Source organism: Taurulus bubalis (assembly GCF_910589615.1).
Source record: "Taurulus bubalis genome assembly, chromosome: 15".
NCBI classification, from domain to species: Eukaryota; Metazoa; Chordata; class Actinopteri; order Perciformes; family Cottidae; genus Taurulus; species Taurulus bubalis.
This window is the reverse complement of record NC_136603.1, coordinates 2,209,392-2,231,891: the sequence shown is the minus strand read 5'-3', so window position 1 is coordinate 2,231,891 and position 22,500 is coordinate 2,209,392. Positions and strand designations below refer to the sequence as shown.

Sequence of the window (22,500 nt, the reverse complement as noted above, 5' to 3'; positions counted from 1 at the left end):
ATGATAAACTCCTCCCCTTTTAGAGATCTACCGCATCGTCTCCCAGAAGCAGATGTCGGAGCGCCAGGAGAGCGACATGTCTCCTAGCAACAACGTGGTCAACATCCAGGTGCAGCCCACCGAGAACAAACCAAAGATGCAGTGCTGTCAGAACATCTAGCCCCGCCCACTTGTCCTAGCCCCGCCCCCACCACTCCCTCAAACCCCGTCCCTCAGAAAATAGACTGCCTCCTTGGCCGTACCGTGTGGCGTGGAGCTCCGAGGCTTTGACCCAGACTCCTCCCACTTCCCACCCAGACTCCTCCCACTTCCCACCCAGACTCCTCCCCCTCCCCAGGTAAATACCCCCCAGTATAGGAAGCCCCTTTGTCGTCCGGCTCCTGCAGGACAGCATTTCATATCACTTTAGAGTTCATTACTGTAGATGCGCTGACGTGTCACGAAAATGTCTTAATATATGAATGTGATTTAGTTTTTTTTCTTCATACTTTATGCTGATTTATTTCCACATTTTTATGATCTCTCTCGTGTTTCATAAAATCTACTACGAGGTAGATATGAATTTAAAGCACATCGAAGTGTACTGTCATATATATCTATATTTATATATAGATATAGATATATATGAGCTGTCATTTTAGGCTCCTCCCCCCACACCCCCCTCTCTTTAGTGCAATGTAATGTTTTTGAAAATAAGAACCACGTGGATTGTATCGAGCGCCGCGTAGCTGAAACTTAGGACCTTTTTTTAATCTTTTTATTATTTAGTTCGTTCAGTTCGGAGATGCACGTTCGTCCATGTTTGACTACGACTATGCAGAAACTAAGCTAGCGCCTGGCGTTTGTGTTTTCTTCACGCGCTTCTGCAGCAAATGAAGGAGTTAAAAATCGCGGCGAGAGTAGCGGGCGTCGTCTCGTGACGTACGTTACGCTTCGCATGCGACCGCAGAACTGTAGTGAGTTCCAGAGGAAGTAGGAAAACCTTTGCAGTCTGGCACCGAACCCTCAGTAGTCCATCGCGCTTTCTCGTTTTTAGGATTAGAAACAAAGCCCTTGTGTTCGGCGCGGCCGCATCCCAAACGTCTTTTCCCTCGACTCCTCCTCGAAGAGTCGAGGGAACGCGTCTCAGCCACTTTGTTGCCAACGTCCGGTGTCATTCGCTCGCCGTCGGACCTCCTGCTCAAACAAGTAGCCTCTCCCCCCCGCTCCGTCTGCGCCCCTCACAGCGGGGTACAGACGGACGGTGACGTCGCGCCCCTGGTCCTCACATTACGCCTACGTACACCGAGCTGCCTCTAACGCATGGCTTTCTGTTACGACTGCAACTCCGTGTCGTATCGCCTTATGTAGCGAACATTTACTGTCCCGTGAAACCTGCTGAGGGCTAGGCTATGCTAAGCTAGGCTAGCTAGCATGACAAGCTAACTGGTGAGTCTGCGAACTGGCTGGCGGCGCCAATGGCGTTTTTCTTTCTTCCCCCTGGAACAGATGGCGCCGCCAGCCGAGCCTCTCCAGACTCGCTGTGGACGATCTCCTCTCGTCTGGAAATATGATTTCTGATCCTGTTTCCATCGTTGTGTTTTATTTTTTAAGACGTGTTTTTGTTTTTTTTACTATGTTGAACTCTATAACTGACTGTAATTCCAGTGTAAACGTGTTCAGAGTGAAATTATGACATTTCAATGGATCCGAAGAAGTTAAATGTGAGAGGGGGGTCAAAATGAATGGTTTTATGTTTTGTACAGATTGATAAATTGTACAATTGTGTCTATATCTTAAGTTATCAGTTCATCTTAATAAAGCGCACCAGTCATAAACCTTTATGAGCTTGCATTTTACTTTAATATATGTAGTCATTTATTTCAGCCCTTTTTATTTCTACAATTTTCCACAAAAGAATGCACGAATGCCTCTGGTTGTATAGAAGTCTATGCTTCATGTGTTAAAGCTGCACTCTCTCTCCTAACCACCAGGGGGCAACTCCTCTGGTTGTATAGAAGTCTATATAAATGACTCTACTTCTCTTGATTTATTCCCTCAGTAAACATTGTAAACATGAGTTTGTCTCAATCTCTTGTTCTTTTACATTGAACAGCCTGGTGTGTGGGGTCTGGGGCCATCTAGTGGTGAAATGGTAGATTGCAACCGACAAACTTCTCCCTACTACGGTGGAAGGTGATTAAAGAAAATACAAATGAGTTTCCCTCTGTCCTGTTGAGGTGACTTTTAATATTCTCTCCGGCTCAAAATCACCAAACAGAGCAAAGACTTAAAGGAAAGACGTCGGCGCCTCCTGGTGGCTGAGAGGAGAAGCACCAACATCTGAATGAGCTCCAATCAACTCAGCAGAACGTTGACGTCCAGCCAAAATACATTTTTGGGGGAAAAGTCCCAAAGTGAGGAGGGACTGCTCCAGTTAGAGAACACAACGGATTGATCCTTTACATGAATAGAATCCCTGATTGGAATTCAAACAGCAGTTCGTGGAATGAATCACCTCCGGGAACAACTTTATCTATTTTCAGTGTTCAAATTCAATATTAATGGACCTTTTTTCTCCTAAATACAAAGGAATGAGATGTACTCTGTGTTCTGTCTGAGGACATTATCGCCACTTTACCATTTTAATTAGCACCGAATTGCAAAAGTCTTTTCCAGGAAATCACTGAGCGAGAGATGTATATGAATATAAAAAGCCTCCACCGCTAATTAATGACCAGCGTGACCCTTAAATGCCACCGTATCGAGAAATAGGCCTTGAGCCTTTAAGGACCAGATTCAGCCTCTGACGCAGGCAACAAATTCACTTTTGTGTTTTGGTGTATTAACAAGAAACATAAATATAGAATAGGAAAAGATCACAATAACAAATACAGTACAATTTACCCGAGTGTATTTCCTAGGGGACCTGCTAGGGTTTTTATTTTATTCTCTTCTTTTTCGATGTTTGTGAGCTGCTGTTTTTGCAACCGTCCCTGTAAATATAATCTAAATAATTCATTTTAAGTATAAATTAATTAATATAATCCATAATTTACAAAATGAACATCATGCTGTATTGATGAAGACTTGAAACTAGAGATTGAGACATAAACTCATGTTTACAATGTTTACTGAGGGAATACATCAAGAGTCATTTATATAGACTTCTATACAACCAGAGGAGTCGCCCCCTGGTGGTCAGGAGAGAGAATGCAGCTTTACCACATGCCGCATATACTTCTATACAACCAGAGGAGTCGCCCCCTGGTGGTCAGGAGAGAGAATGCAGCTTCAACACATGAAGCATAGACTTCTATACAACCAGAGGAGTCACCCCCTGGTGGTCAGAAGAGAGAATGCAGCTTTAACACATGAAGCATATACTTCTATACAACCGGAGGAGTCACCCCTGGTGGTCAGGGGAGAGAATGCAGCTTTAACACATGAAGTATAGACTTCTATACAACCGGAGGAGTCGCCCCCTGGTGGTCAGGAGAGAGAATGCAGCTTTAACACATGAAGTATAGACTTCTTCTTCAGCTCTTAAAGGGCCAATAATAACCGATTAGTCTTAATACATTCTCAACATGATGTCAGCTTTTATGCAGACGACACATTATTGTATATCTCCAATTCTGACGGTTGTTTAAAACAGGTGACATTGATGATCGTTGGACGTCAGCTGCTGCGTAACGACACATGACACCACTCCCCTGAGCTACGACAACTTTATTGAGTTTAGGGCTTAAAAACAAAAAGACCAACACATCTACTGAAGCTGAAACTATTATTAGGATCAAAGCCGGAGGAAAGACATACGAGCAAAAGGAACAAAAGTAGGAAAGCAAACACATGAGACAACAACGCCGTTTGCATCTGATTGTCAACAGTCAACATGTTATTGCTGTTTGCCAAAATATATTTGTCAGCATGTTTGAACCAAAGTAACCTGTGTGGAAAAGTAACATCTGCTTCATATGTGAGGAACAGTCTCCACGACGAGAGTAGAAACACGTTTTCATTATGTGGGAACAGAGAGTCAGCATCCTGTAAAGACATGAATTCATTAAACGTGGTTCCATTCTATTGTGACGCAAAATGTAAGCAATTTTTTTTTTTACTTTGCAAAAAAATAGATGCGAATCAAACGCACTTCCATCAACTGGTTTGGAGAAAATAAACTCAGCTGTAGTTTGATAAAAGTCGGCTCTTGAGGCTACACATGGCTTTAATCCGCCAGTAAACAGAAGAAGAAGAAGAAGAAGAAGAAGAAGAGGTTTCCTGTAGCTCCGCCTCCAAGCCTCTATTTCTCATCACAACAACTCAACAACTTTTAGGACCTAATAATTTAAATAAGGGCTTTTAAGTGTTCGGACTTGGAAGTGATTCACCGCCAACAATTCTGTCTAGTTCTGTCATGTCAGCTAATATTGATCATGTTGTCTGGAGAACAAGACAATATAAATATATATATATAAATATATATATATATATATCCAAGAAGGCGATCGGTCGATCTGTCATGTGATGTCACAACTCACCTCCAGCATGCGGGAAAACGTCTTCTGCGCGGTTTGACAAGATTTTATTTAATTTGTCGGTTTCCGTCTTTCATAATGTTAAGAATGTGAATAAACATATCAGAATGGAAACACGACCATTTGCCTTTTTATAGCTTCCACTATTTAAAGTCCCGACAACAAATACGTCACAGATGAAACATTTAAGTCAATTAATTGCAGTTTTGATCATTTGAGTAAGTCTGAATGTGCTGCTCTTCAGGTTTCTTAACCTTGATGTCGCTTTAAAAGCCGATCCATTGGAACGAGGAACAATAATCAGTAATGGGAATAATCGCTAGTTGCAGGACATCGTGTCACATGACAATAATCAGTTTAAAAGGACATAATAAGGGTATTCCTGGCTAAATATTATATCTTGAACCATCTTTGGCATGCACGTGTATGAAGCTGGACACAACGGAAGAAAAGAAACCGTCATAAATACTAGCGCACGGCAAGTCACATAGAAAAAGATAACTGTTCAGAGAGAAAACACGGATCTTTAAATATGTAAACAGGAAATAAGAAACGTGAACGTGTAAAAATAGCAGAGTCCTCCAGGTCGTGTGGCTCTGGGTCCAGGTCTGGAGACATAGGGCCCTTCTTCTGGGTCCAGGTCTAGAGACATAGGGCCCTTCTTCTGGGTCCAGGTCTGGAGACATAGGGCCCTTCTTCTGGGTCCAGGTCTAGAGACATAGGGCCCTTCTTCTGGGTCCAGGTCTAGAGACATAGGGCCCTTCTTCTGGGTCCAGGTCTGGAGACATAGGGCCCTTCTTCTGGGTCCAGGTCTAGAGACATAGGGCCCTTCTTCTGGGTCCAGGTCTGGAGACATAGGGCCCTTCTTCTGGGTCCAGGTGTGCTGGGTCCAAAGGGGCCCGGTCTGGCCTCTGCTCCAGACCCCACAGGAACATTCACATTAGTTTCAGTCTCTTTGTTTCTCTGTCCGTCCTCCTCCTGACGCAGATCAGCGTACCAGGAAGAAAGAAAAAGGTCCACTTCTATATTTATATAATATATAAATATATTTATCCCTCCGTTGACGTTTCACAATACGACACTAACATGTAGTATTGATCGGATATAACACGGCGATTAGATATCAAAACAGTCGCAGCGCTGCAAGCAGGAGATTCTCTCACACGTCCTGGTTCTGGACCAACTGGGAGCCCTGGGAGCACTGGTCCAGAGTCCGGTCCGGAGGAGTGGGTCTAGAGCAGCGAGCTGGTGGGGCTGCCGGGCGGCGGGCTGCGGTGGGCGTGCCGGGCCAGGCTGTGGCTGTGGGACGGGCTGGGGCGCATCGGCAGCAGGTCGTAGTGGCTCGGGATGTGGCTGTTCCTGGGCAGGTCGTACGGGTTCTGAGAGTAACTGGGAACCAGTACGCAGCCGGCGCCCTGCACGATGCTGATGGTCGGCTCTGAGGAGACGGAGGAGAGGGGCGTCAGTCAGTCGGTCGCTTTTGATAACGGCTTCATCATTTCCTTATCTCTCTTTTCTCAGTTTTGTATTATTGTGAACTGAATATACAATTTTTTAACCAACACTATCACTAAGTGACAGTTTTTAATAAGTCATATTTCAAAAGACTAATCCGTTAATCGACTAATCCAAAAACATTTGAGATCATCACTTGCAGCCAAAAATAAATACATTTTTATTTTATTTGTAAAATGAAGAAAGATTCCGTTCCTTAAATAATAAATATGTGGATTCTTCATTTATTTAACTGGAGAACCTCATACATCCCATAATGCCCAAATTGAAATGCGAAAAAAAAAAAATGCCACTACACAATGTGTTTAATCATTTTGCATGTTTTAATGCATTTGGAGAACAAAAATTGCACAGGCTTGAGTTAATTATTTTGGAAATTGAACCTAAAATTATAGCTACAGATTATATCAGACTTTCAATCTGTAGTTCTGGCTTCTAAATTATAGTTTTTACTATTTTCCACCAGATTGAGTCGTTTTCTCATGTTACATGTTATTCTCCTGGTGTCCACTAGGGGCATCGCTGCTGTATTACAGAGATAATACATATTATTCTCCTGGTGTCCACTAGGGGCATCACTGCTGTATTATAGAGATAATACATGTTATTCTCCTGGTGTCCACTAGGGGCATCGCTGCTGTATTATAGAGATAATATGTTATTCTCCTGGTGTCCACTAGAGGCATCACTGCTGTATTATAGAGATAATATGTTATTCTCCTGGTGTCCACTAGGGGTATCGCTACTGTATTATGGAGCATTGACAGACAATCATTAAATGGTTGTGTTGTTGTTGTTTTTTCCATAAAAAAACAACGGTGACATTATTATAATATTAAAAAAACACAAATATGAAGGCTTAAAAATCTGAAAATTATAAAAAAAATTGCTCGTTATGATCGGGACTGAAAAGATTGTATATGAATATATTATATTTTTATGGCAGGTTTTTTACACCAGAAGATTTTCAGATTTTAAATGATTATCATTATAGCTTCAAATTAATTATTTGATAATTTACTTGTGTTACAGCTTGTTCTTGAGTTTACTTATATTTCACAATGTACATATTACATATACATACACATTGCCCTCTATAAATGTGAGAATAAAATAGGAGACACAAAAAGAAACAGAACTGAATTTTCAAAATAAAATGTGGGGAATCGTGGGCGTACCCATGTCGTAGACGTTCTTGGCGGGCGCGGCGGCGCAGCAGTGCGTCATGTGATCGCGGCGAGCCGGAGACTTCATCTCCACGTAGCTGCTCTCGGAGTGTTTGCAGGCGCCCGGCGCGTCGTTGATGGTGGCGTACGGGTTCTCGCTGTTCAGGGAGCAGGTGCTGGACAGAGAGCCCTTCATGTAGTCTGGAAGGTAAGACGGGACTCCGTTACCACAACATAAGCGTGTTAATTATAGGATAATGTTCTATAAGTGTTTAACTTTTAACACGCAGCTTTTCTGCTTCCTCATGAAAGGTTATCAAACTACCGTAAAAGTCGGGTTACGAGCCGCTACTACCTTCGGTCAGTGTCCCCGTTAGCTCCCCGCTGTAGCCAGCTGGGGGTCCTGCTAGCGCTCCGTTACTTCCCCGATAACTTCCGCTAACTTCCGCTAGTTCGCCGAAAACCACCGAAGGTAGCGGGACCAGGCTCGACACCCGACTTGGGTAGAGGGGACGCGGGCAGTAGCAGCAGCAGCGCTAGCTAGCAGCAGCGTTAGCTAGCAGCGCTGCTCCTAGCTCGCTGCTACAGCAGGGACACTGACTAGAGGTAGGAGCAGCTTGTAACTCGACTTTTACTCTGTAGTTTCTGCCGTTATTCTACTTTCTTCTTATTTGTCATCAAATGAAACTTTCTCCCTTTCGCTTTCAGAATTCAGAATTTATTTACTATAGTTTATTTATTTACTATAAATATATTATATTTATTTACTATAGAATTCGCTTCAGAATTTTTTATTCTGAAGCGTCTCCTTTTCCCCAAAAGAACAGCTGAAGCTTTACATCAAACAAACAGGAGGAAACAGTGCAGTAGTTGGGGAAGAAGACTGTTCCTGCAGGAAAAACATACATGTCAGAGTTATTGCATCGCTGGACAACAACAAAGGTTTCAGTGCATTAAGCATTCATAAACATTCATAAGCATTCATGAGCATTTATAAACATTCATAAGCATTCATGACCATTCATGAGCATTCATAACCCCCCCACAGGTGAGTTTTGGGAGTGATGGGGTCGAAGCAGAGGAGGAAACACACAGAGGAGAGTCGGGTTGGTCCTGCAGAGACACAAACACACACATGTTGGTTCAACGTCAACAAGATCAATGACAAGCGTTGCATTCAAGGACACGGGACATTCAGGGTTTTCATGCCGCGTCTTGTCCACAAACTTGAATTCTTAAAAAAAAACAAAAAAACATCACAGGTGAGTAAAATGACTGGTGTTGGATTCCTACGTTTCCCAGAAGCCCTTTGGACAACCCTCGGTCACACCTCTGTACATATAGACGTTTAGGTGTAGTGTGTCTTTAATGGCTGCTGCTGCATTCAAGTCAGAAAGGAAACATTTACCCCAAAATTAGTTTTCCTTAAAATTGTATATTTTTTTACCAAAGAAAGTCACATTTCCGGTCTGAAAAGCTTCAGCATGGGTTCGTTTCCCCTTTTTTTTTGGAAAATGTATTTACAATAATTTATCCGTCTTATTAACTTCTGTTGAACAAATTCTGCTCTTTTCTACGACGTTCTGAGTAGTTTTCTCTCTGTGTTTGGGGGAATAAAAACGTTGTATAATCTTTAAAAGTATTTTGTCTCCCTGCTCAACACGAGCTACATATGTTATATAATATTGTGTTAGCATAAGCTAGTGGTGAACTAGCGGTGAATGAGAATTACAACAACAGACATTACTGTTTGAGCGACTATGGCTCAGTGGTTAGCATGCCCGTCTTCCAATCAGAGGATCGGTGATTTGAGCCCCGGCTCCACTAGTCCATGTCGATGTGTCTGATACTGATATATATTATCCAGCATGATGACAAATTATTTAATAACCCACATTTTGTCCTGAGAGTCACATTCCAATAGTATAAATAATCTATTTCATCTAATCTAACGCTACATAATCATTAAGTCCATTTATAACCTTTTAAGTCTAGAATAACTGCGTATTATCTATATTATTACTAATATTACTATTACTAATATCTTCTCATATATATGATCTCACATGTGAAATTCCAGTCAAACATAATTTGTAGGTTTAAAAAAACGGCATCGTTGAGGGTCAAAATGCAAGAGGGGCATTCATTGGCCGAGAGGGGAGGGGGGGGCGGGGACTGTTGGAGCGAGAGGATTGGCCGAGGGGTCGGAGGTCGATGAGGTCACGCGGGGTCGGCCCGCCCGCTCACTGTACCTCTGTAGCGCGGCTCCACGTTGTAGCTGAAGCGCCGGTCGATGCAGTAAACGCCTGCACAGAAACCAGAGGAGACAGGAAGTCATCACTTGAGGGGAAGCCCCGCCCCTTCCTGTTTACCCCCGTGGGGCAAACAACCTTTTGATCCCGTTGGAGTTGTGCCATGGATTTACACAAGTCATAATTTTGTCCAGATATGTAATAAAAAATGTATTAAGACGTTTAAGAATTATTTATTGATACATTGTACCTTTTTGTGTCCCATCGTTGCTCTAAAAAGTTATGGGAACATGTTATTATTCTGTTTATTACAAATAGTTAGAGTTATACTATGAACATGTTATATTTGGATTCTTTGGCCGTATATCATGAATATCTATTCATTATTTATTGCCACATTCTATAAACACAAGTGTATGTTTTCAAGCCAAAGACCTATTTTCTGTGTTTTTTTACAATTTTCTTTTACTGATTTAACACACAAAACGATCTTTAAAATTTACACACATCTGTGTGATTCATGACACAAAATTATAACAATAATAATACTTTAATTTTATATAGCGCCCTTTCTAAGTACTCAAAGACACTTAAAATAATATTTGATGTTTTTGTCTTTTTGGCCAAACTTGACAAAACTAGTAAAAGTTTCATGAAATACGATCAAAAATAATAATATAATGATTTTATTCTAAATGTTTCTTCACACAAGTGTTTTTTGAGAAGATGTTATTTTTTTGCAGCAGAGAAGTAAAACGTTTCACGTGGTCGGCTGACGTGGAGGCGGAGCTTTAGCCCTGAAACAGAACCACGCAGAACAAACCCAGATCGCTGAGGTTACAGTAGGCGCCCCACTCCGGAGCGCTGTTCCTGTGGCGCTTCTTCTTCTTCATCTGGGAATCACACAGAGAACATTGCTGAAGAACATGGCTGAAGAACATGGCTGAAGAACAGAACATTGCTGAAGAACAGAACATTGCTGAAGAACATGGCTGAAGAACAGAACATTGCTGAAGAACATGGCTGAAGAACAGAACATGGCTGAAGAACATGGCTGAAGAACATGGCTGAAGAACAGAACATTGCTGAAGAACAGAACATGGCTGAAGAACATGGCTGAAGAACAGAACATTGCTGAAGAACAGAACATGGCTGAAGAACATGGCTGAAGAACAGAACATTGCTGAAGAACAGAACATGGCTGAAGAACATGGCTGAAGAACAGAACATTGCTGAAGAACATCGCTCAACATCGCTTTTGGAGGCTCAAGTGGTTATTTGAGGAACTGTAGGTTTTCAGAACTTCAACGCAGATTTTTTTTTTCAGCACCGACCAGATTTTATATATATATATATATATATATATATATATATATATATATATATACACTGTATATATTGTGCGTTTTTCTTAAAAAATATATATATTGTATTGCTTTACTGTATGTATAAATGCTGCTGTAGCGAGAGAAAAAAAATCCATCTATCATCTATGTATCTATCAAAGATCTAAATTTAAAGAATGTTTTATTCCTATCTCTTGTATACTGAGAAATCTGAAAAGTCTCCACATAAACAGGATGCAGCTGAACTCACATCTGCTGAACTCAAACCTTCAGCACTAACCCAGGTGAGCAGGAGGTCCCTGAACCCACCTTGGCCACGCCCCTCTTGTCCGGCTTGGCGTAGTGGGCGTAGCTGCAGGGCGCCAGAGTCCGGTAGCTCGGGTTGGAGAAGCAGCCGCCGACGGAGCTGCTGGGAGACGACTCTGGAGAGGAGAGCAGGCCAGTGCACTGCAGCCCTGCTGCCCCCACAACACATGATGCACCACACCGTTATACAACGTTACACAACGTTACACAACGTTACACAATGTCACACAACACATGATGCACCACACCGTTACACAACGTCACCACAACACATGATGCACCACACCGTTACACAACATCACCACAACACATGATGCACCACAACGTCACACAATGTCACACAACATCACCACAACACATGAAGCACCACAACGTCACACAACGTTACACAATGTCACACAACGTCACCACAACACATGATGCACCACACCGTCACACAACGTCACCACAACACATGATGCACCACACCGTCACACAACGTCACCACAACACATGATGCACCACACCGTCACACAACGTCACCACAACACATGATGCACCACACCGTCACACAACGTCACCACAACACATGATGCACCACCATGTCACACAATGTTACACAACGTCACACAACACATGATGCACCATGATGTCACACAACGTCACCACAATGTTACACAATGTCACCACAACACATGATGCACCACCATGTCACACAACGTTACACAACGTCACACAACACATGATGCACCATGATGTCACACAACGTTACACAACGTCACACAACACATGATACATCACACCGTCACACAACATTACACACCGTTACACAACGTCACCACAACACATGATGCACCACAATGTCACACAACGTCACACAACACATGATGCACCACCATGTCACACGTCACCACAATGTTACACAACGTCACCACAACGTTACACAACGTCACCACAACACATGATGCTCCACCATGTCACACAACGTCACAAACCGTCACACAACACATGATGCACCACACCATCACACAACGTTACACACCGTTACACAACGTCACCACAACACATGATGCACCACACCGTCACACAACACGTAGGTTCTTATGCACCCACACCGTTACACAACGGCACCACAGCACATTATGCACCCACACCATTACACAACGTTACACAACGTCACACACCATTACACAACACACACATGTTCTTATGCATCCACAACGTCACCACAACACACAGCTTCTTACGCACCACGTCAACGCAACGTCACACAACGTCACACAACACACAGCTTCTTATGGACCCACCACGTCAACGCAACATCACACAACGTCACACAAGGCCACACAACGCCACCCACAACTTAATACAACATCACCACAACACACAGGTTATTTACTTATGCATCCTCCCTTCACAACACAACACAACAGACACATGTTCTTATGCATCCACAACGTTACACAACGTAACACAACCACACATGTTCTTTTGCATCCTCCCTCCACAACACAACCCAACACAACACACGTTCTTGTGACTCCAGCTGGAACCAAGAGGAGGAGCCTCCGTCTCGTGGAACCTTTTCTTGGCCTGCTGGACCGTTCATGCTCCGAAGGTCACGAGCTGCTCAGACTCATGATGTCATTCATCAAGAGGACGAACATCTGCTGCTTCTCTCTGCTTCATTGTAAATGTAACATCTGTATCCTGTTGGCACAAGAGGAGCACTTTCCCCACAAAGAACAAACACAGCAGAGGTTCCTGCCGTGGTTCCGGTGGTCCGGTCTGCACCTGGGGGAGCAAGCAGACGACCCCAGACTCTCTTTACCTGAGAGGGAGTAGTCGGTGGAGTTGACGTGCAGCGCCGGCGTGTAGGTGACGCTCGGCACCTGGTGGCCTTTCTCTCTCTGCCGGTAGCGGAACCAGACCGCCAGGCCGAGCATGGCCATGATGAGCAGCAGCAGGAACACGATGCCCAGCACGGCGCCGGCCGACTGGCGCCCGGAGGCCAGGGCCGGGCTGATCTTGGTGTAGGGGTTCAGCTCCTCCATCATCAGAGCCGCTGAGGGACACAGGTGAGCGGGTGAACACCTGAACTCTGTAACTCGTAGCTACTGTGAGGACCTTTCATTGTGTTGCTTCTGGCGCCCCCTGTGGACTAAAGTGGTAGTGTCTCGGAGCACCAGGGTCCCTTTAAGAAAACTCTCATTTGAATGGAACGTTACATTAATAGGATACGAAAAAGAGGGTAACTGGTACATATAAAAAGATGTAATCAGATGCCCAATACATTCCCCCTCTCACCCTGGTCACAGCGGATGCCCTTGAAGCCGACGCTGCAGTAGCAGGTTCCCGTCACGTAGTCGCAGGTGCCGTTGTTCATGCACTCACACAGCTGCTGGCAGCCATACCCAAACGTCCCCGCAGGACACTCTGCAGCAGCAGAAGAAGAAGTAGAAGAAGAAGAAGAAGTTCAACTCAGACATCTCAGCTGGAAACTCATGACGCAGGTTATCTGGTTATTAAAGTTACTAGTTAGCACCGTTACTAAAGTTACTAGTTATTAAAGTTACTAGTTAGCATCATTACTAAAGTTACTAGTAATTAAAGTTACTAGTTATTAAAGTTTCTAGTTATTAACGTTACTAAAGTTACTAGTTATTAAAGTTACTAGTTAGCACCGTTACTAAAGTTACTAGTTATTAAAGGTACTAAAGTTACTAGTTATTAAAGGTACTAAAGTTACTAGTTATTAAAGTTACTAGTTAGCACCGTTACTAAAGTTACTAGTTATTAAAGTTACTAGTTAGCACCGTTACTAAAGTTACTAGTTATTAAAGGTACTAAAGTTACTAGTTGTTAAAGTTACTAGTTATTAAAGTTACTAGTTAGCACCGTTACTAAAGTTACTAGTTATTAAAGTTACTAGTTAGCACCATTACTAAAGTTACTAGTTATTAAAGTTACTAGTTATTAAAGCTACTAGCTATTGAAGTTACTAAAGTTACTAGTTATTGAAGTTTCTAGTTATTAGAGTTACTAAAGTTACTAGTTATTAAAGTTACTAGTTATTAAAGTTACATCCGGGGCTCAGATGTCTGGATAAGTAGAACAAACACTTTGTACTTCTGTTTTTCTGTAAAGTACAACAACTTTATTTTAATGCCACTAACTCCAATATCTCCAGATGAAATACATTTCATCTAGCAGACTATTTATTGTGTATAGTATTTACTTTGTGTTGTTATTATACTTATATATAAACACACAACACATTTGACTTTACTAATTATGAATAGTATATATATATATATCCCAGTAAAAGGTACTCTGACACAAAGCCTGATGGTTGTGAACTCTGAACTCACTGAGCTCACAGCTCGGCCCGATGAAGCCCGTCCTGCAGGAGCACCGGCCCGTCATGTGGTCGCAGTCCGCCCCGTTCTGACAGCGGCACACCTCGGCACAGCGGAACCCGTAGAACCCAGAAGGGCAGCCTGCGGACACACAGAGGTTACAACACGGTTCTTTAAGGAACGTCTTCAAGGATGATGTGCGAGTGTACCACTGTTTCCCTTATTAAAGTGTGTATGTGTGTATGTGTGAGTGTGTGTGTGTGTGTCAAGTTTTAATAGTTTAGTTTGTCAAATTTGGACTTGCACATGTAAAATAAAGGAAATGTTTATGTGTACAATGCATAAGAGATATGATCATTAATAAGGGATATTATTATGAAGAATGTGTAATTGTATGCATATGAAGGTCACTGTTTTATTACTGTATAATGATTAATGTGTGAATGGATTTTAAACAAAGTTGCATGCTGCATGTGGAGCAGTGGACTGTCTCTTTAAGAAGGAAGGAAGTTCTAGTTCCTCTGTTCGGCTCAGGACCTTAAACACTGGAAGTAAAGGACTCCAGATTCTACCCTTCTTTGTGAAGAGAAGAAGAATAGCTCCGCCCCTGAAACTGTGGGGCCACCGAACAAACAGAGACTGTGTGAAGGTGTTAAGAGAGGAGAGCTGACCAATGGGTGGCCTTACACTCCGTGAATGAGGTATGAACTACAACCAAGAGATGGAAGAGGAGGCAGGGAACTGAGGACAGACTGAGAGTCTGTGGGAAAAGAGAAGGCCTACATCGACAATAAGCTGTCTGTCATCAACCTTTTATTAAATCATTTTAATTACAACTCATTGCATTTTGGACTTCACTTCCCATGACCACCCGGGGTTCTAAGAATACTTTACAAAGCTAAGGAAGGAAGGAATGTCCACAAGGATGCAGTGTTTTTATCTGCCACCAGAGGGAGGTGAAGAATGAGACGTTCAAAACAGGTGTGTGTGTGTGTGTGTGTGTGTGTGTGTGTGTGTGTGTGTGTGTGTGTGTGCACGTGCGCGTGTGTGTGAGTGAGTGAGTGAGTGAGTGTGTGTGTGAGAGAGTGAGTGAGTGTGTGAGTGCATGAGAGAGGGTGTGTGTGAGAGTGTGTGATTGTGTGCACCTGTGTGTGTGTATCTGTGTGCACCTGTGTGTGTGTGTGTGTGTGTGTGTACGTACGCTGGGTGCAGAACAGTCCCGTCCATCCAGAGCTGCAGTCACATTCTCCGTCTGTGGCGCTGCACTGAGCTCCGTTGTGACAGTTACACGTGTGAATGCAGTCCGGACCCCAAGAGCCCTGAGGACACGCTGCCAACACACACACACACACACACACACACACACACACACACACACACACACACACACACACACACACACACACACACACACACACACACACACACACACTGAGGATCAGGACGCTCTGTTCCTTCGTTATCTTAAGTGATCAGGTGATTGCAGCTCTGTTTAAAGCCAGATGGATAATTAATTGAGTAATTGCCTCTAGTTTATTTTTCTCCCTGGCCTCTGATTGGTTCATGAGCAGCCGGGCGGCCTCTGATTGGCTGATGGTGATCAGCTGATGAGTGTGTGGAGCAGTTCTTACGTCTGGAGCAGTCCGGTCCGATCCAGCCCGGGTAGCACTGGCAGGAGCCGTCCACGTGGTTACAGGTGCTGCTGTTGCTGCAGGAGCAGGACTCTGAGCAGGAGGAGCCGAACATGAGGGCTGGACACACTGAGGACACACACACACACACACACACACACACACACACACACACACACACACACACACAGGTAATCAGTCACAGCTGATCATAAAACTCAAGATCAGCATAAAAGAAAGAAAATATAACTTTTAAATCCCTGATCAGGTTTTTTTGCTGCCGACATAAATAATTGATCATTGATGATCCATATGAACAGATATAGATCCCTTTGTTGTTTGATTATAGAATCTCGTATCCCTCATGTTAATCACTATTATTACTGAACTCATCTTTCATGTGATTTCCTTCCCTCAGCGTGCGGTCATGATCCATCTCTCCTCATCAGTGAACTTCATGCGATGAAGCAACACGTCTGGAAAGAAGTTTCATTATCATCTAAGGGAAATGCACATGGTTTTGCTTTAGGATGTAATACTTCTCTTTTTATATTCAGATCTCTAAATGTAGTTACAGTGTTAAAATAATGAGACGCAGACTCCATGTATTAATGTGCTCTGGGCTTTTTGATTATTGCCAATTAAATCAAGAGGGAACGAGCTGCTCGTCTTCTTCTTCTTCTTCTTCTTCTTCTTCTTCTTCTTCTTTTAGAGTTATTTAGTAACAGAGAGTTTGGTTTTAACTGGAATATCTGAGTTTATTCAGATAAAAGTGTTCATATACAGAACTATCTTTATTAAATATTACAGCTGCATTACAATTACATGAACGTGTGCTGCTGCCTCCTCGTGTCAAAGTTTAGAGACCAGAAAATAATGATGATGTCTTCAATGTTGGACACAATGCAGCGTCTTCAATGTCGGGCACAATGTAGCATCTTCACTGTTGGACACAATGCAGCGTCTTCACTGTTGGACACAATGCAGCGTCTTCACTGTTGGAAAAAAAACGTAGCGTCTTCACTGTTGGGCACAATGTATCGTCTTCACTGTTGGACACAACGCAGCGTCTTCACTGTTGGACACAATGTAGCGTCTTCACTGTTGGACACAATGTAGCGTCTTCACTGTTGGACACAATGTAGCGTCTTCACTGTTGGACACAACGCAGCGTCTTCACTGTTGGGCACAATGTATCGTCTTCACTGTTGGACACAACGCAGCGTCTTCACTGTTGGACACAATGTAGCGTCTTCACTGTTGGACACAATGTAGCGTGTTCACTGTTGGACACAATGTATTGTCTTCACTGTTGGACACAATGTAGCGTCTTCACTGTTGGACACAACGCAGCGTCTTCACTGTTGGACACAATGTAGCGTCTTCACTGTTGGACACAATGTATCGTCTTCACTGTTGGACACAATGTAGCGTCTTCACTGTTGGACACAATGTAGCGTCTTCACTGTTGGACACAATGTAGCGTCTTCACTGTTGGACACAACGCAGCGTCTTCACTGTTGGACACAATGCGTCGTCTTCACTGTTGGAAAAAATGTAGCGTCTTCACTGTTGGGCACAATGTATTGTCTTCACTGTTGGACACAACGCAGCGTCTTCACTGTTGGACACAACGCAGCGTCTTCACTGTTGGACACAACGCAGCGTCTTCACTGTTGGACACAACGCAGCGTCTTCACTGTTGGACACAACGCAGCGTCTTCACTGTTGGGCACAATGTAGCGTCTTCACTGTTGGGCACAATGTAGCGTCTTCACTGTTGGACACAATGTATCGTCTTCACTGTTGGACACAATGTATCGTCTTCACTGTTGGGCACAATGTAGCGTCTTCACTGTTGGGCACAATGTAGCGTCTTCACTGTTGGACACAACGTATCGTCTTCACTGTTGGACACAATGTAGCGTCTTCACTGTTGGGCACAATGTATCGTCTTCACTGTTGGACACAATGTATCGTCTTCACTGTTGGACACAATGTATCGTCTTCACTGTTGGGCACAATGTAGCGTCTTCACTGTTGGACACAATGTATCGTCTTCACTGTTGGGCACAATGTAGCGTCTTCACTGTTGGACACAATGTATCGTCTTCACTGTTGGACACAATGTATCGTCTTCACTGTTGGGCACAATGTAGCGTCTTCACTGTTGGGCACAATGTATCGTCTTCACTGTTGGGCACAATGTAGCGTCTTCACTGTTGGACACAATGTATCGTCTTCACTGTTGGGCACAATGTATCGTCTTCACTGTTGGACACAATGTAGCGTCTTCACTGTTGGGCACAATGTATCGTCTTCACTGTTGGACACAATGTATCGTCTTCACTGTTGGGCACAATGTATCGTCTTCACTGTTGGACACAATGTATCGTCTTCACTGTTGGACACAATGTATCGTCTTCACTGTTGGGCACAATGTAGCGTCTTCACTGTTGGGCACAATGTAGCGTCTTCACTGTTGGACACAATGTATCGTCTTCACTGTTGGACACAATGTAGCGTCTTCACTGTTGGACACAACGCAGCGTCTTCACTGTTGGACACAATGCGTCGTCTTCACTGTTGGAAAAAATGTAGCGTCTTCACTGTTGGGCACAATGTATTGTCTTCACTGTTGGACACAACGCAGCGTCTTCACTGTTGGACACAACGCAGCGTCTTCACTGTTGGACACAACGCAGCGTCTTCACTGTTGGACACAACGCAGCGTCTTCATTGTTGGACACAACGCAGCGTCTTCACTGTTGGACACAACGCAGCGTCTTCACTGTTGGGCACAATGTATCGTCTTCACTGTTGGACACAATGTAGCGTCTTCACTGTTGGGCACAATGTATCGTCTTCACTGTTGGACACAATGTATCGTCTTCACTGTTGGACACAATGTATCGTCTTCACTGTTGGGCACAACGCAGCGTCTTCACTGTTGGACACAACGCAGCGTCTTCACTGTTGGACACAACGCAGCGTCTTCACTGTTGGACACAACGCAGCGTCTTCACTGTTGGACACAACGCAGCGTCTTCACTGTTGGACACAACGCAGCGTCTTCACTGTTGGGCACAATGTATCGTCTTCACTGTTGGACACAATGTAGCGTCTTCACTGTTGGACACAATGTATCGTCTTCACTGTTGGACACAATGTATCGTCTTCACTGTTGGACACAATGTAGCGTCTTCACTGTTGGACACAATGTATCGTCTTCACTGTTGGGCACAACGCATCGTCTTCATTAGTTCTGCCGTCTCGGCTGAGCAGAGCCGTCAGCTCATTGTTCCGTTGCTCTTAGAACCCAGAAGGGAATCTTCACAAAGATCATTATGAAGCTTTAACGAAGCCCTCGCTTACGTAACCGTGACCAACGTGTGAGTAAAGAGTCCGTGGAGTTCGGATCAAAGAGAAGCTTGTAGCGTGGACACGGACATAATTAGTGATCTTCTGTTTGATTACTTTGTAGCCAAACTCTGTGGTGACGTCATCAGTTCAGCTGGTCTTATGTATAATAACGTTAACATGCGGTAACAATGTGTTACACATGATGTCACAGTAACTCTACACCATATATTTCTAGCTTTTATAGCTACTTCATGTATTTTAGAAAACTTCCTCAATTCTTAATTCCTGACATCAATCAATAAATCAAATGTTTTGACAGAACGATTCTGTAATCGTCCAATCATTTAACTCAGCCTGTCTGTCTACCTGCTGATCTACCTGTTTTAACTACCTACCTGTCTACATATCTACCTACCTGCTGATCTGTCCACCTGTCTACCACACACACACACACACACACACACACACACACACACACACACACATATTTACATATATATATATATATATATATATATATATATATATATATATATATATATATATATATATATATTGTAGTCGTGGTTCAAAGAATAAATCTAAAATTCTCCCCCTGCAGTGCCTATGAATTCATACAGATTGCACCTTAATGTGGATTAAAACATGATTAATTCATTAAAGAAAGAAGGATTTGTGGGACAAAAAAGCTTATAAATGAAATGAAAACTAAAGAAAGTATAATTTACAGAGGTAGTTTTCATGTTGAGGTTTAACATTATTATTATTTCATCTGGTGTAAACGTGACATCTGGAGACTTCTCCATCAGAGCGGAGAACAGAGTGGATGAGGTCATCAGCTTGTACTCAGAGAGGTTGCGTCACCGGCCCGGTTACCTGGAGGCCGCTCAGCCCGCCGGTGGAGGCCGTCTTCATGTTAAATGAGGATGAATATTTCACACGCCTCCGCAGGCTCGCTTTGAAATTCAACTTAGCAAACGGACTTTGTGCCGCCGGCCTCATCGGAGGATTCACACCTGTTCAACCCGCAGAGCGACGACAACGAGGTGTGATAAAGAATAGGACCAGGAGGAGCTGCAGAGGTCTGAGGTCGTCTTCTTACTACCTCTGTGATGTCCACGCCTTAATGTTATTGTTATTATTGGTATGTTTTGTGGATTTTTCTTTTTTATATTGTATTGCTTGCACAAATGCTGCTGTAGCAAAGACAATTCCCCGTGTAGGATTAATAAAGTATCTATCTATCCATCCATCCATCCAACCAACCTACCTACCTACCTACCTACCTACCTACCTACCTACCTACCTACTTATCTACATATCTACATATCTATTTATCTACCTAACTACCTATCTACATATCTACATATCTACATATCTATGTACCTACCTACCTATTTATATATATACCTACCTATTTATCTACCTATTTATCTACCTACCTATGTACCTAACTACCTATTTATCTACCTATTTATCTACCTACCTATGTACCTATCTACCTATTTATCTACCTACCTATGTACCTACCTACCTATTTACATATCTACATATCTATGTACCTACCTACCTATTTACATATCTACTTACCTATGTATCTACCTATTTATCTACCTACCTATCTATTTATCTACCTACCTATGTACCTAACTACCTATCTACATATCTACCTACCTATTTATCTACCTATTTATCTACCTACCTACCTATTTATCTACCTACCTACCTACCTACCTACCTACATATCTACCTACCTATTTACATATCTACCTACCTATTTATCTACATATATACCTACCTATTTATCTACCTACCTACCTACCTACCTACCTACCTATGTACCTACCTACCTATTTATCTACATATTTACCTACTTACCTATTTATCTACCTACCTATGTACCTACCTACCTATTTACATATCTACCTACCTATTTATCTACCTACCTGCCTACCTACCTACCTACCTATGTACCTACCTACCTATTTATCTACATATTTACCTACTTACCTATTTACCTACCTACCTATTTATCTACCTACCTACATATTTACATATATACTTACCTACATATTTACCTACCTACCTATCTACATATCTACCTACCTATTTATCTACCTACCTACATATTTACCTACCTATTTATCTACCTACCTACCTACCTACCTATTTATCTACCTACCTATTTATCTACATATTTACCTACTTACCTATTTACCTACCTACCTATTTATCTACCTACCTATCTACATATCTACCTACCTATTTATCTACCTACCTACATATTTACCTACCTATTTATCTACCTACCTACCTACCTACCTACATATCTACCTACCTATTTATCTACCAACCTATCTACCTATCTACATATCTACCAACCTATTTATCTACATATCTACCTACCTACCTACCTACCTACCTACCTATCTACATATATACCTACCTACATATTTACATACCTACCTATCTACATATCTACCTACCTATTTATCTACATATATACCTACCTACATATTTACCTACCTACCTACCTACTTATCTACCTACCTACCTACCTATGTACCTACCTACCTACCTAACTACCTATCTACATATCTATCTACCTATTTATCTACATATATACCTACCTACATATTTACCTACCTACATATTTATTTACCTACCTATCTACATATATACCTACCTATTTATCTACCTACCTACCTATCTACATATCTACCTACCTATTAATCTACCTATCTACATATATACCTACCTACATATTTACCTACCTACCTATTTATCTACCCATCTACCTACCTACCTATCATCTATCCACTAGATCTTACGCACTGTTCTGAGTGATCAGGTCAGGACCCATAAGAGCGGGATTCCTAATATTTAATTAGAAAACATAAATGTTCAGAAGGTGCATTCCTCAAAACTTTAGGCAAAGAATTAAAAAGTTAGTGAGAGAGAGAGAGAGAGAGAGAGAGAAACCTTATTTGTGGTTTAAGTCTGTCAGCGTAAATGTTTCCGTTCCAATTCTCTGAAGACGCTGATAGCTTTATTGTAACTGTG

At 42.6% G+C, this 22,500-nt stretch overlaps 2 protein-coding genes across 2 annotated transcripts in view; one reads left to right on the top strand and one right to left on the bottom strand.

The window, feature by feature from the left end:
- Positions 1-426, top strand: part of rab11a (RAB11a, member RAS oncogene family) — a 3,395-nt gene extending 2,969 nt beyond the window's left edge. Inside the window, exon 5 of the mRNA XM_079231135.1 lies at positions 24-426. Within this exon, the coding sequence (XP_079087261.1) occupies positions 24-160 (137 nt within the window). The 3' untranslated portion in view covers positions 161-426. The remainder of the gene's footprint in view (positions 1-23) is intronic.
- Positions 427-5,752: 5,326 nt separating this feature from the next.
- Positions 5,753-22,500, bottom strand: part of LOC306747432 (uncharacterized protein) — a gene marked incomplete at its 3' end in the record, with an annotated part of 73,909 nt that continues 57,161 nt past the window's right edge. The window contains exons 15-24 of the mRNA XM_079230493.1: positions 16,075-16,203; positions 15,645-15,773; positions 14,456-14,584; positions 13,392-13,520; positions 12,916-13,149; positions 11,109-11,257; positions 10,277-10,346; positions 9,454-9,507; positions 7,214-7,402; positions 5,753-5,958 (exon numbers count right to left, since the gene is read on the bottom strand). Coding sequence (XP_079086619.1) covers positions 5,753-5,958; positions 7,214-7,402; positions 9,454-9,507; positions 10,277-10,346; positions 11,109-11,257; positions 12,916-13,149; positions 13,392-13,520; positions 14,456-14,584; positions 15,645-15,773; positions 16,075-16,203 — 1,418 coding nt within the window. The remainder of the gene's footprint in view (positions 5,959-7,213; positions 7,403-9,453; positions 9,508-10,276; positions 10,347-11,108; positions 11,258-12,915; positions 13,150-13,391; positions 13,521-14,455; positions 14,585-15,644; positions 15,774-16,074; positions 16,204-22,500) is intronic.